The 15,332-nt window shown below is 41.7% G+C and overlaps 1 protein-coding gene across 1 annotated transcript in view; it reads right to left on the bottom strand.

Annotated features, from left to right (window-relative positions):
* LOC139765197 (chromosome-associated kinesin KIF4-like) overlaps window positions 1-9,440 on the bottom strand; it is a 102,900-nt gene extending 93,460 nt beyond the window's left edge. The window contains exons 1-3 of the mRNA XM_071692485.1: window positions 9,366-9,440; window positions 6,797-7,146; window positions 4,729-4,839 (exon numbers count right to left, since the gene is read on the bottom strand). Coding sequence (XP_071548586.1) covers window positions 4,729-4,839; window positions 6,797-6,933 — 248 coding nt within the window. The 5' untranslated portion in view covers window positions 6,934-7,146; window positions 9,366-9,440. The remainder of the gene's footprint in view (window positions 1-4,728; window positions 4,840-6,796; window positions 7,147-9,365) is intronic.
* Window positions 9,441-15,332: the final 5,892 nt, after the last annotated feature.

The following is a 15,332-nucleotide window of genomic DNA, read 5'->3' as shown; positions in this document are numbered from 1 at the left end:
GCAACAGCCATTTTCTTCCTTTTCTAACCTCAAACTAAAATTACTTTTCGTAAGATTTAAATTTCTCTCTCTCTCTCTCTCTCTCTCTCTCTCTCTCTCTCTCTCTCTCTCTCTCTCTATCATATATATATATATATATATATATATATATATATATATATATATATATATATATATATATATATATGTATATATATATATATATATATATATATATATATATATATATATATATATATATATATATATATATATATATATATATATTATCCCTGGGGATAGGGGATTAAGAATACTTCCCACGTATTCCCTGCGTGTCGTAGAAGGCGACTAAAAGGGGAGGGAGCGGGGGGCTGGAAATCCTCCCCTCTCTCTTTTTTTTCTTTTTTTTAATTTTCCAAAAGAAGGAACAGAGGGGGACAGGTGAGGATATTGCAAAAAAAGGCCCAGTCCTCTGTTCTTATCTACACCTCGCTAACGCGGGAAATGGCGAATAGTTTAAAAGAAAAAAGAATGGAGAAAAACTGGAGGAAGTGAAGTGTTTTAGATATCTGGGAGTGGATCTGTCAGCGGATGGAACCATGGAAGCGGAAGTGGATCATAGGGTGGGGGAGGGGGCGAAAATTTTGGGAGCCTTGAAAAATGTGTGGAAGTCGAGAACATTATCTCGGAAAGCAAAAATGGGTATGTTTGAAGGAATAGTGGTTCCAACAATGTTGTATGGTTGCGAGGCGTGGGCTATGGATAGAGTTGTGCGCAGGAGGATGGATGTGCTGGAAATGAGATGTTTGAGGACAATGTGTGGTGTGAGGTGGTTTGATCGAGTAAGTAACGTAAGGGTAAGAGAGATGTGTGGAAATAAAAAGAGCGTGGTTGAGAGAGCAGAAGAGGGTGTTTTGAAATGGTTTGGGCACATGGAGAGAATGAGTGAGGAAAGATTGACCAAGAGGATATATGTGTCGGAGGTGGAGGGAACGAGGAGAAGAGGGAGACCAAATTGGAGGTGGAAAGATGGAGTGAAAAAGATTTTGTGTGATCGGGGCCTGAACATGCAGGAGGGTGAAAGGAGGGCAAGGAATAGAGTGAATTGGAGCGATGTGGTATACAGGGGTTGACGTGCTGTCAGTGGAGTGAATCAAGGCATGTGAAGCGTCTGGGGTAAACCATGGAAAGCTGTGTAGGTATGTATATTTGCGTGTGTGGACGTGTGTATGTACATGTGTATGGGGGGGGGGGGCATTTCTTTCGTCTGTTTCCTTGCGCTACCTCGCAAACGCGGGAGACAGCGACAAAGTATAAAAAAATATATATATATATATATATATATATATATATATATATATATATATATATATATATATACATATATATATATATATATATATATATATATATATATATATATATATATATATATATATCCCTGGGGATAGGGGAGCAAGAATACTTCCCACGTATTCCCTGCGTGTCGTAGAAGGCGACTAAAAGGGGAGGGAGCGGGGGGCTGGAAATCCTCCCCTCTCGTTTTTTTTTTTAATTTTCCAAAAGAAGGAACAGAGAATTGGGCCAGGTGAGGGTAGTCCCTCAAAGGCTCAGTCCTCTGTTCTTAACGCTACCTCGCTAATGCGGGAAATGGCGAATAGTTTGAAAGAAAAGAAAAGATATATATATATATATATATATATATATATATATATATATATATATATATATATATATATAGGAAAGGATCACAATTTTGCGCTTGATCAAGTATATTCCTGTCACGGGAATAATGAAACACGATAAGTTCCCAAGTGCACTTTCGTGTAATAATCACATCATCAGGGGAGACAAAAGAGAGAAATATAACAGTCAGTTGATATACAACGAAGAGACGTAGCTAGAACGCCATTTGGTAAACATGTGATTGTCCAAAACAGACAACAAGCGTATTATAAACTTATTATTTTACAAATCTTATCAACAATAAAGTTATCCAATTTGTACATACCATTACTAATATCAAGAGTATGATATATATTATATACAGTATATACTGGTGTATAGTACAAGTTTTTAAGACCAAATATTTAGGCAAAAAAATTAGGTCGACCTACACATGGGTAATACTTTCGTTAGGCTGAAATCCGTGCATAATGGGAAGGGTAGGGTAAGAGCAACCTTTAGCTTCAGACGTGATGTATTTCAATGTAAAATAGGATAAAATACATGACGAAAACAAAAGACTTTACCTAACCTTCCGATGTTCAAGAGACGTCACTCTTTTTTTAAGCAGTTTCCGGTTAAAAATAGTTATATTGCAATGATGTTCTACACACACTGTGCTTGGTATGATACATTCATGGAAATGTAACATTTTTGCTGAAATGACATATGTATTACAGAGGAAAGTGGGATAAAATCATGAAAACAATAGACTCGCTTTCTTTCGATGTTCAAAAGATGTTACTGTACTCGCTTTCCGATTTTGTAGAAAGAAAAAAAATACGTATCGCAATACTATCATATCCTAAATGACTTGAATAAATACTTGGATGCAAACATACAATATTTTTGCTGGTACTACCCGCGTTTCAGTGGTGACGTAATAATAAATGTTAAACAATTTGTTTTCAGCGCTGGGTGTTTCAGGCTCAGTGAACCTCAATTTATAAGACGTAGTGTTTTTTAGTGAGGAATTTTTCTGAAATGAGCTTTATGAGTCGACCTGTACACGAGGCATATCAAGGGTCGACATATACACGAGAATATACAGTATGAATATAAATATAGCCTCCCTCCTGGCCTGGTCAGGCGACGCTGGGATGATTTAGGTCACAGGTTGTCAAGTGGTACGATCCTTGTTCAGTTATCCCCTCTGTAATCACCAGGGGGAAATACGAGGGTCATCAACAGGATAATACTGTCGATTATGACCTGGTTGTAATATCCCTGTACAGAACTTAGAAAATATGACAAAATTGGACCTAAGTTTTGCTAGGGTGGCGACTGTCCCCGGTTGCTATGAAACTTGACTCTACCTTACATGATCTCTGGTTTAAAGAATTACCTCCACAAGAGTGTGATGGCTTCTTGGCTTCTCCTGGAACACTAGCTTCTCTTTTACCGTTCAGACTCTAGACGTTTCCCATCCCTTGCAACGTCTCTCCCTCAAGTGATCTCATCATCCACATTATCAGTGTACCCACGTCCTTATTCTTGCGCATCTTGCTTGCGGTCTGACATCCACTGTAACGATACCAGTACCTCGCACCACAATGGTACTGATGTCGCCTACCTGTCTGAGATCTCCGGAGATGGTGGTGCTCTGAGCGGGGAGGGAGGGCAGCCGATTCATTAGGCCAGAGTTTGGTATCCTCGCAATGATTTATTTGCCGTCTACACCATCGACCTTGTGCCTGACATTTGATTAATAGGTCACAAGAGACAGTGAATGACGACTGCACGGATGTTCCCCATAAGGCTCTTCATTCGACCAACAACGCACCGTAATGTCTGAGTTACGCTGTTTCACATGATGCAATTTCTTATAAATGACGTGTAAAAGATTTCTCTGTTTATAATAGATACGTGAATAAGAGAATCATTCCAGTTTCTCCCACTGTAGCAGGGTTCAGGATCTGCCATTTAGAAGCCTCCCAGACTGCGTCACAAGCTACGATGAAAGGCCTGGATTGTGGACGCTGCGAGGGATCCCATCCCCTCATATCTCACCTCCCTCCAGTATGACATCATGAAGCGATGTGGTATCCACTGGTCTATCGAAATCCTTAATAGCCAAGAAATATTTCTGTGGAGTTAGGTAGAGTCGGTCCGCAATTATATATATATATATATATATATATATATATATATATATATATATATATATATATATATATATATATATATATATATTCCAAACCTTCGGGATGTTGGTGAGGAAGGCGAGACAGTGTTGTATAGCTCCGGTGCAAGGTTTCCCCCAACCCTAACCCCAACTCACACACACACACAAGAAGGAAACGATAAATCTATCACAACATGCAAGAAGTGATCGCATTATGTTTAAGATTGTAGTAACTCAGACCCTCTACTGCAACTTGGATGGGGGACTTGAGGAGATAAAACATTTTTTGGATTTAGGACCAAGTAGTTACAGGTACCAATTATGATATTTTTGGCATAGAACATTCCAGTGCAACCAATGGCTATAAGTATGGACTATATCAGACCTATGGTTGTAAATCATGACATTCGTAGTGAAGGATGACACTGATACCTTGTTTACTTCGGAGAGTTGATAAGACTAGCAGAGTGAAAAGCACATGACAGTGTGAACCACGCAACACTGGGGAGTAAAGGAAGACGACCAGCCTTTCAAGAAAGGGAGGGGACCTATCTTATAGGGATGATACTAGAATAGGCAGGGAGGGAGAGGACCTACTGGTCGATGATGATGATGGTGTAGAAGAGGCAGGGAGGGAGAGGACCTACTGGTCGATGATGATGATGGTGTAGAAGAGGCAGGGAGGGAGAGGACCTACTGGTTGATGATGATGATGATGTAGAGGTAGGGATGGAAAGGACTTAATGATCGATGATGACATAGAGGAGGTAAGGAGGAAGAGGTCTTACCTGACGACGATGATACTGTAGAGGAGTCAGGGAGGGAAAGGACCAACCTAAAGAGGGTGACGAAGGAAAAGATGTAAACAGGGTGAAGAAGGGAGAGAATGTACCTACCTGACGACAACGTTGATGTTATCGCAGTCGTCGGCGGCTTCGTCACAGAGGGAGCCCCGTGAACCCAGTGATCGAGTCATCGTCTGGTCCAGCGAGCTCGCCGAGCCTAGCCTGTACACGGACACAAGAGATAAGATTATTAACGAAAGTATATCAAGGAAAGATCATGAAAAATATATGGATTTACAAATAACACAAAACACGTAATCAATGACCCCTAAAATATATCATCCTTTAATATAAGACTAGCGGTAAAATTATGGACAAGGAAGAATTCAAAATGGATTACTCAGAATTCCTCTGACTGAAATTATTTCAACTCACTGTGTATGATTATCCTTTCTTGTTATAACTTTTTATCCCTTAATTACGATAACTTTAAACCTTTGAGCATGGTAACCAGATTCCTTGAGTATCATAACTGTAACTCATGACTTTACTGCTGTTTCTAGAGTTTTAAGAATCAAAGGTCCGGAAGGTGATTAGAGGAACCTAGTTTTCCTTGGCAAATAGGCTGCATTTTAAGGCCCAGACAGTGGTAACTAACTGGCTCCCTCCTGCTTTACCAGTGTTACGGTCTGTCATGTGCCACATACTGATCATATCGCCTCCCCCAACGCCAGCGACACCAACCCAACACGCCATTTCTACCTGATGTCCTTGAAGAGATAGGGAAAGGTGAAGGCAGTTTTGGCCAGGAAGTTCAGATGGTTTCCGAACAAGTCATGAAAAATTTTGGTTATGAAAGCGTTGGGGGGTCAAAAAGTTTGTGTGAATGAGTACTGGGTATTGCACCTATCCTCAATTCCTGCTTATAATAACACCATAAGAGGCGGAACTTCCTCCAAGTACAGCGACAGTGGTAGTGGAAAGACTGAGCACATCGGAAAAGGCAAAAACGTTTGCGGGTCTCTAACATTTGCTAGACTCCTCTTACATTCGCAATGTCAACGATATTTTGCGCACCTCCACCCTAATAATGAAACAAACTGCTATGGCTTTTGTTTGTTGATACGCTTAAAAACCTCCAGAGAAAAAGAAAAAACTACGCAACCATATCAGTCAGTGATACAAAGAGCCTACATGCTCTAACCAAGTTCCAAGAAAAGCACCAATGCAATACCACATACGACAAGCTATGGCTAAATCTAGGTAGAGGCAGAATCTTGCCGTCTTGGAAAAGTAAGTATTCATGAACACGCTATGAAGCTGCAGGATATTATTACCGTTTTCTTGCGATCAACCCAGCTTGAATCATGTCACGTTTCATCTAAACTTACGTGGTTCAGCAGCAGCGTCTAAACATGTACGATACTGTCGTAGAGATCAGCGACTCAGCCTATACATGTCACGTCTGTCTAACTGACCGACACTCGAATGCTTTCCAGTTGGAAATGGCTCAGTCTGTACAATATGACGACTTATCACTTACTATGAGATTTACAAGTGTCCTCTGCTCGGTAGTGTAGCAGCTACCCACATATCTAAGTGTGTTTGACAAACAGATTTCCATTAATCCGTCAAAGGATAAAAATGATATTCTAAAATGACAAGAATTTCTCTTGGTACCTACTAAGATTTCTGTAATACAAGCTGGCCGCTGCTCATTCTTCTTATCCTTAATGGATGTATCCACCCAAGTCGATTCCGTTTCTTTTTCCTACAAGACACACTAGTGGCAGTGACAAGTGTCACTGTGTCACCCACCGGCCATGCCTTCTAATACAGTACTGACTGTGGAGCGAACATTGCATGTATAATATTCGGTGCTCGAGTCCGGCCCTGGCTCCAGGCAGGCTGATCATACATGTAGACCCAGCAGTTGGTAGACTTCATCGCAATATCCCTTCAGAAATGAGTTAATATTTCTTCTTGTATTGTCTGAAATACTTACTGAAAAAAAAAAGCGTTTCTGATACGATTTTCTGACAATGTCCCGAATACGTAGTAGACATTCCCCATGGGTCCATCATGCACTAGTAGTCTGGTATGGACAGTCTCAACATAAAGTGTTGCCGCACCTAAAACACCATAATGTCAACATCCTGCAGGTTGTTCTAGTACCTACCCGTTAGTGGAAGACGGCAGCGTGGAGTGTCCCGTGAAGCCGCGACTCCCGTTCAAGTTGGAGCCCTGGGAGCTCCCGGATCCCACGGATTCCCGGGACCCCGGAGAGTCACCCCGGCCTTTCCTTCGCTCCACCATCAAGTCGGGTCACTTGATCTAGTTCAAGCGTGAGCCTTTCCCGGGCCTTTCCGGTGATGATGTTATGTACACTCTAACAAGAGTGATGTCATTCTGCCCAGAGGCTGAAGATGACAGCTCACATGCAATTACAGTGTAGTGCAGATTAAGTGGTTTTCATGTTTGGATATTATTGGGCTTATCGAGCTTTTCTTTTTTACTTATTTCTTTTACCTGTATGGATAACACATTAGATCAAATATACCTTAAACAAAATAAACTTTTGAATACAAAAATGAATGAATAATTTCACTCATTTTGAGACTGCTTCCATTTAGTTATGCATTTCCCCTTGGTACGTATCCAGCCCCCAGTACCAAGACTAAATAAACCTTGAGAAATACGGTATAGTATTATTTATGCATTCTTGTGATCTACTCGCTGCCCACTTACTTATTATGGTCGTGGAGTTGCTTAATTTACACTGGAGTTTATGTAAACTGCAGCTGTCATGGTTCAAAAATGCAAGCTGCTCCTTCTCGATCTGCATCTCCTCTCGTCTCAACTTCCACAATAACTCAGAATCATACATAATATCGCAAGAGGGTAGACAAAATCCAAGTTAAATTCCTCCAAAACCGTTTCTGCCCATCCCTCTATCGAACACTCCTCACAACTTTATCCCCTTTGACGGTTCTGTAATTCCACCTCGTGAACATACTTGACATTACTGTAACATCCACTCTGTCTTGGAAACCCCACATTACAGATACAGCTAAGTTTGACTCAAAGAAACTGGGAGTCCTATCTAAATGTCGAAATTTCATTTCTTTCAGACAGTTGCACTGTTTATACAGAGGATTGATCCGTCCATATATGGGATGGTCTAGCTCTGCGTCCTTACTTGACAAAGTTGAGTCGAAAGCGGTGCGACTTATAAACTCTTCCAGGCTAACTTCAAAACTTACCCGCTTGCCTTACGCCGCAATGTTGGTTCACTTTCGCTCTTCTATAGGTATTACTTTGGTTTTTGTTTCCGAGAACTGGCTGCTTGTGTACCATCACCCCTAGCTAGACCACGCAGTACTCAGCTAGCGATATTAGTTAGCCCTTTCGCTGATCTTTATAGCCACATAATACTTGGTTAATGGCAAATGATCTCTTCACTTGTCGCCAGAGTCCCACACTTGGAAAAGAAAAAAACTGTCTTACGGCAAATATCAGAACAGTTTTGAAGTAAATGGATGTTAATAGTTAGTTCAGTAGGCCCAAACTAGAAAATGCTGCTGAAGTTTAGTCATCGCGCCAAAATAAGCACAAAGAGCTGAAAAAGAAAGTCCAGAGGACAAAGATGGCAGCAGATTTAAGAAACTGTACTCTAGGGAAAGGCTAGAATCCTCAGATTTGTCCACCGTGGAAAGAAGAGTGAGGGATGACCTGATCACACTCTTTACATTTTTAAAGCAGAATGATGACATTGAAAGATGCTGGGTTAGGACAACCATGGGACATAAGATTAAGCAAGAAACGTTAACAAGAATGTAAAGAAGTACTTATACCATTTCTAAGTGTAGTGAATGAATTAAATAAACTGAAAAATGTAGGACCGCATTCAAATGTTTACAATGCTACAGACAGCAGAGAATGTTTAAGAGATGGGGTCCTACAAGTGTAAAACCCCTCGCCGTACTGTCCAAATATTTAGTATGTAATTACACAAACACGCACAGGGATAAGTCTGTCAATTATTCTCAGAATCATGAGACTAACCAAACCTCTGGTAGATAAGTTGATAAGGAAAAACAATTATTTATCGTGGCTGTCTTTCGTACAAGTTACTTATATAAGAACAACTACGTTTAACAAACCAAGTTTTCCAGTAATAATGGCAGTTTAATTGTTGAAATCAGTCTCGCACAAACAGAAATAACTGGCACCGGTTTAACAGGTTTTCCTACAATCATAATTATGCAGCTGGTTTCACGAATTCCCTCCCAGACTTTCATAAAAAAAAATAAGCGCTCTTGGTCCGGTTTAGACCAGATCTCCCCTTTGAATGTTATATGGCCACCTCAGCGATGAGCAAGAGGCACGATGTGACTGCTCACGCTGTTATCCAATACATCAACGTTACCACCTCTGCTCCACCGTGACTACTATCATTAACCTAACCCCGTACATCAAAAGTTACATCAGCAGCAAAACTAAATTTTTCGTGATTAATACTTATACAGTAAATAAAGGACCTCGATGTACACGTGCGGTCACGCGCTACGTCCGAGCAACACAACCAGGTCCTCACACTAACATCATTATGCAGTATCAATAAACCTAACTCTATTACGCAGCTCATAACTCTGACCCCCATTCTTACAAGCGCCTCTGGGGATACCAGATCGTGAGTAACAATGGAAGACACTAAGTTCAGGACAGTCGTTAGGGGTTGCTATCACCTAGTTTCCAAACACTAACACAACACACAGGTAGCGCCGCGGACCCACTGACTGACTCAGTCTCACTCCCACACTACCCCCAGACTCACAAACTGTACAGGACAATTTACTTTACCCCTCACCTGCCTGAGGTGCGATGACCTCCTCTTTGTTGAAAGAATGGAACCATAAAGCTTTTTCTTTCACTTTTTGGTAAATACTGACGCGTTTTGAAATTGTGACAAGGTTGTAGTACATGTGTTTCAAATTGGGCTGTTCTAATGATAGACGTGTGCCTTAAAATATATGTTACGGTAAACGCCAAGATAGAAATTTTTACTGAACTTCCACGTTTGAGATATTGTATAATACGTTTACGTCATCTGTTCTTTAACACATTTTCCTAACCATACTATTTTGCTGAAAAAGAATGAAGTAACGTCATGTCAAATGATCATTACAAGCTAAAATTCAAACCAATCCAACAGGAACTGGATACGTCTGGCTTAGAGTATTCAAGGAAATCGGAGGAGTTAGTGTATAATTTACCAGTTACAATCAATATCGAAGGCAGGTGCGCCTGCGTCATATGGTGACTACAATGGTGCCTCATTCGCGGGGTGGAGGACACTGGCATATTATGTAATTATTAATCATATCTTTATTAAACACAGCGTTCCATAGTTATTGTCAGAGTATTTCCCAATGGCTATCATTACAATTACTCACTATCTTATATACTGGTTCAAATTATTTGTAATTATCATTTTTAGAAATGCTTATTCATAAATTTTACAGTACACAGCGTTGGTCAAATATGCATGAATAACAATAATCATTATAATTACCTTTATCATCATTAAGAATTGAATATGTATAGCAAACATTACCAAGATGCAACTCCGCTTATGATTACCTAAACTGCCACAAGCCTCATGCTTCTCATCACAATTATTGTCTTCGCTGACCTATCTTCGCTTGACTCCCTGGTTTATTTTCCTTTTAAGGTAGCTGTCAACAGCATATTGTTCCCCTACAGTAAAGTTCCACATTTTATCAGCAGAGCTTTATAGTTCCCGTTGCTGTACTGCAATATTCAGGATACCCCTATATTTTTCCAAAGAAACTAGGCTACGTAGGTGCCTCCAACTGCATTTACCGAGGATTTCAGGCTTTCTAGGACGCGTATAACTAAATAACCTGTGGCTATAAGGCTACCAAGACGCTTTTACTTTAATTTCTTATGGAAAGTGGTCACCTAGTGTGAGAATTGCTTCCCAAGACGCCTGTAACAACTACCTCGATCTTCTTTTTTCATACTAAGATTATTTTGATACATTAATGTATATGTCGATGGACAGACAAATGCGTATACACCACGGGCTGGATTCTAACCCTGATAGCCAGGCGCCCTGTCCAGGGTTCGAATCCGACCCGTGATGCATATACACATCATTGTGCATGCTTGGATGATACCTCCAAGAATCGTATCTTTACGTTTGACAGACCGTTGCTTTCTTGCCTTTGAAGTTTTTGTAACGTCAGTACCGGGGAGGCGATAACGCGCAATATTCTACTCAAGTATTTTGAGAAACTGACAATTTTAGACGTCAAAATTCCTTACATGAAGCGTTGCATCTGATATGGGGTCGGGCTGCCCTGCAATGCGAGATATGAAGTGCCCGACATCGTCGCAGGACGCGTGACACGATGCCTTCACTTTGTTCGACCCCCGCTCGAGAGCGACTCCACAGACGTCTTTCATATTTGGCATTAGTCTGAGATGATTTATGGACATAATCCAAGGTACATTATCCCTAGGGATAGGGGAGAAAGAATACCTCCTACATATTCCTTGCGTGCCGTAGAAGGCGACTAAAAGGGGAGGGAGCGGGGGGCTGGATATCCCCACTCCCTCTCTCATCCTTAAGTTTTCCAAAAGAAGGAACAGAGAAGGAGGCCAAGTGAGGAAATTCCCTAAAAGGCTCAGTCCTCTGTTCTTAACGCTACCTTGCTAACGCGGAAAATGGCGAATAGTATGAAACAAAGACATGGAAAATAATATTTCCTGTAGACTAAAAGTGTCGGCTGTATAAGACAAGGAACATAGGTTAGTTACACGACAATGGCTGTCGATTAACATTTCTTAAGAAAAAAAAAAAAAAAGTCTGGCAGAACACAGGCAGAGGAACAGAGGAAAGCAGTCGCACAATAGGTTGAGAAACAACATACACACGAGACAACACTGGAGCCACCCGGATAGCTTCCCAGGGGAGCCAGCGCGCACGCTTCCCGGGGAACCATGTCCAGTGGTTAGGAAGTCAGGTCATAGCAACGGGCGTGATGTGCATACATTCTGCACACTAGCATCACCAGACACATGTGCTTCAGCAACACGTGCGGTTTTACGTAACACCTGTGTCTCGTGGAACACCTGTGAACCGCAGTTTATAAGTAGCAGGGGGAGGGGTCACTGACACCAGTGAAGCACGAAATAAACAGATGGTGGTGACATGTCTGCACTAACAACACCCACCGCGTGGCTCGTCAGATACACGCTTCCTACCATCGTTAATGCATTTGTAAGGTAACAGGACAGACACAGTCTGAGCCAGATGGCATCAAAGTTAGGAAACTCAAGATCCACGAGGCAGGATGAAGGTGTTTTGTACGACGGTAGACACAAACTCCACCTATGGAGGGGAAACGTCGATAGAGATTATAGATAGAGATCTAATAAAGAAGTAGCCTCATGTTCGTCACTGGCACCGGCTACACCATGCTGGTATAGGATAAATATCCCGTAACCTACTTACCTCTCTAGACATACGAAGCTTCTGCCAGAACATCTCGAATCATTTAAGGATTCCAGAGATCGTCTCCTAAGGAGCGGGTCTACGGCATCTGTGTTGCGGTCACCGCGAGGTACGGGCGAACCCCAAGCCACCAGAACCTCATGACTCCGCTGCTTCACTAAGCTCTTCCGCCTCCAGGGTGGTGCTGCTGCGTCGGGCGGGCTGGGACGTTGTGAAACCTTTCGTTCCTGAAGAATGCCTTCACTGAGGTTTGGTTCTTTCCCTACATTAGATTGACGCTTCTGTAAGGCTTTCCTTGCCTTAGCAAGCAGTTTGTCGATCCTCCGACTCGCAGTTACATCGTCTGTAATGCTTGGATCAGCATCACTACCATTTACTTGAGTTTCTACACGCTTCTTAACCATGTTTTCTTTTCCTTGTATGGTTGTTCCCTCGGGTGCACGCCTTGCCTCCTTTGTTAATCGTTCCTCTCCACGAGTGTCTTTTTTACCTCCTTGTTTTTCAGATTCAGAAAACTTTAATCTGCTGTTTTCCTGGCATTTAAGTGACCGCCGTCTTTTACCATTTAATTTATCATTTTCACCAATCTTACACTTCTTCCTCTCTTGTTTACCAGTACTAATGTCTCTACCAGCACGGAGGTCGTCCTCAGGGAGATGTTGTCCTTGTGCGGAGTGCCTGATACTCGAGGACTCGGGTCCATTGTCTACGGAGGTGGCACAGGTGTCAGTAGTGGTCAGGGGCACCACTGCCTCCGCCTTCTTGGCCATCATTCCTTATTCAATAGCTCACGGTTGACACTGTGATGTTGCCCGTTTTCGTCTTTGATGTAACTGAAAAAAAGTGTTACTATTTTGGAATCAAAGTAAATCCAGGACCATCATTATGAAGTATCATCATATATCATCATATTACGCAATATATGTGGCGACCTTCAGTAATTACAATGAAGTTCATGGAGTTTATGTACTGTCTTTCCCTATGAATGCTTCCCAGTCACTTAATAATGTGATTTGTATTGAAAGTTGTCTAGATTTACTGTAAATGTGTCATGTCCCTATAAGTGCATGTAATTCACTATGAATGTAACCCAGTCATCATAAGCCTACTGTGTAAGCAATATATTTATTACACGCACACCTTGTACCCTCTGACTGTCCTGTTTCTTTGTAGGTGTACAATATCCAGTACAATTACTACTGTAAAGGAGGTATCTTTTTTTTTTTTTTTTTTTTGCGGAGGGGGTGGGGGGGTTATCGTGCTGACTGTAAAGCACCTCAAGAAAAACGTTTATACGCTGAAGTGGACTTTTCCATTTACTGCAAGATCAGTGTCCATGAGGAGCATTCCAGACTGGCGTAAGCATGTCTTCTATGTCCAGTCCTACCGGCAGGAGAACAAAGATTACGTGCAGGAGGTAGAAGGGAAGAAGGCGAAGATTAGTAACTAGAAAAAGTACAAAGACGAAGATATGACGCAATGATGAGCGGCGAGTCCAATAATTTTCCTATGATAATCAGGGAATACTTCCATGGACTCAGGGATTACAATTGATGCATAATGATGATGATGATAATTATAAGAACAAAACCAAGTGCTAACAGTAAAGAGAGCAGTTATAATACTTCGACTTTCGCCTTCACTTTGCGACACTCCCGGTCGTAACTCTAATATTATTCCCCAGTGTCCCCTTAAAAGTGTCAGGGTCAGAGTCACGGATTCAAACAAATGACGATTCAGTTACTGTCCCTTACAATATGGAACAATAATGATAAAAAAGTATTATCTTGTCCGTCCGTTAACCCTTAAATTAAATGACTATTCTCACAACATGCAATTTCTAGGTTGTATCTGGACCTGTCTTAATGTTTATTTTGATGAAAGACTGCTCGTTTTGTAAACCGTTGCCAGTTGAAAAAGGTTCCTGATGTCTATATCAATATCGCTGTCTTAAGAACGCAGGTAAGATCGTGCTGATTGTTCTAGCATGCGCTGTGTCTGGCGAGTTCCTGTACAAACTAGGTTAGCCTGGAATGCCTCCCACTCTCACCCTTACGTTACGGGTTACTTCAAGAACCGGTAACGAAAACAAAATCACCCTCAAGCTTTAGCTTAAAGTAAATCATTAACGCACTCACGTCAGAAGACCCAGAATGTCGTGGTGTGTGTGTGTGTGTGTAGTGGGCGGGGAAGGATGGGCTCCGCGCGTGACCCAGCCACTGCCACATCCTACAGCAGTCCACTCTGCGCATGTCACACCAGAGTCGTCAGGTAACCGACCTCTAGTTTCCTTATCCTTTCACTTAGTGTTGTGGCTCTCCTGGATCAAGGTACACTGCTCATTTACGCATGTTTAAATACACACATTTGAACAGTAGTCGTGTGCACCTCTGTGGTGTAAAGGTTATCGTTCCTGCTCGTGACGCATTCAAGGGCCCCGATCGCCCCTATTCGTATCCTGGTTGCGACAGTCGGTTCGTAGTCAACCCACACGTTCATCCACCCCTAAAGATTGGTCGATAAAATGGGTACCTGGCTCAGGCTACTAATGTGTGTGTATATATATATATATATATATATATATATATATAATATACCGGGGTCGACGTGCTGTCAAAGGATTGAACCAGGGCATGGCATGTGAAGCGTCTGGGGTAAACCATGGAAAGTTTTATGGGGCTTGGATGTGGAGATGGAGCTGTGGTTTCGGTACATTACACATGATAGCTAGAGACTGAGTGTGAACGAATGTGGCCTTTGTTGTCTTTTCCTAGCGTTACCTCGCATGCGGGCGCAGGGGGATGCCATTTCATGTGTGGCGGGGAGGCGACGGAATGCATGAGGGCAGCAAGTATGAATATGTACAAGTGTATATATGTATATGTCTGTGTATGTATACGTTGAAATGTATAGGTATGCATATGTGGGTATGTATGTATATACATGTGTATGTGGGTGGGTTGCGCCATTCTTTCGTCTGTTTCCTTGCGCTACCTCGCTGACGAGGGAGACAGCGACAAAGCAAAATAAAATACATAAACATATATATATATATATATATATAATTTGAGATGGCCTCGAGTAGGACTTCATTTGTCCGTGCCGTCTCAGCTAACATTAAAAAAAATTCAAAGAAATAGTACCAAACTTGAGATACGAAGAGGAGGGAAAC

The sequence above is a fragment of the Panulirus ornatus genome, chromosome 53 (assembly GCF_036320965.1).
Source record: "Panulirus ornatus isolate Po-2019 chromosome 53, ASM3632096v1, whole genome shotgun sequence".
NCBI lineage: Eukaryota > Metazoa > Arthropoda > Malacostraca > Decapoda > Palinuridae > Panulirus > Panulirus ornatus.
This window is presented reverse-complemented; position numbering and strand designations above follow the sequence as displayed.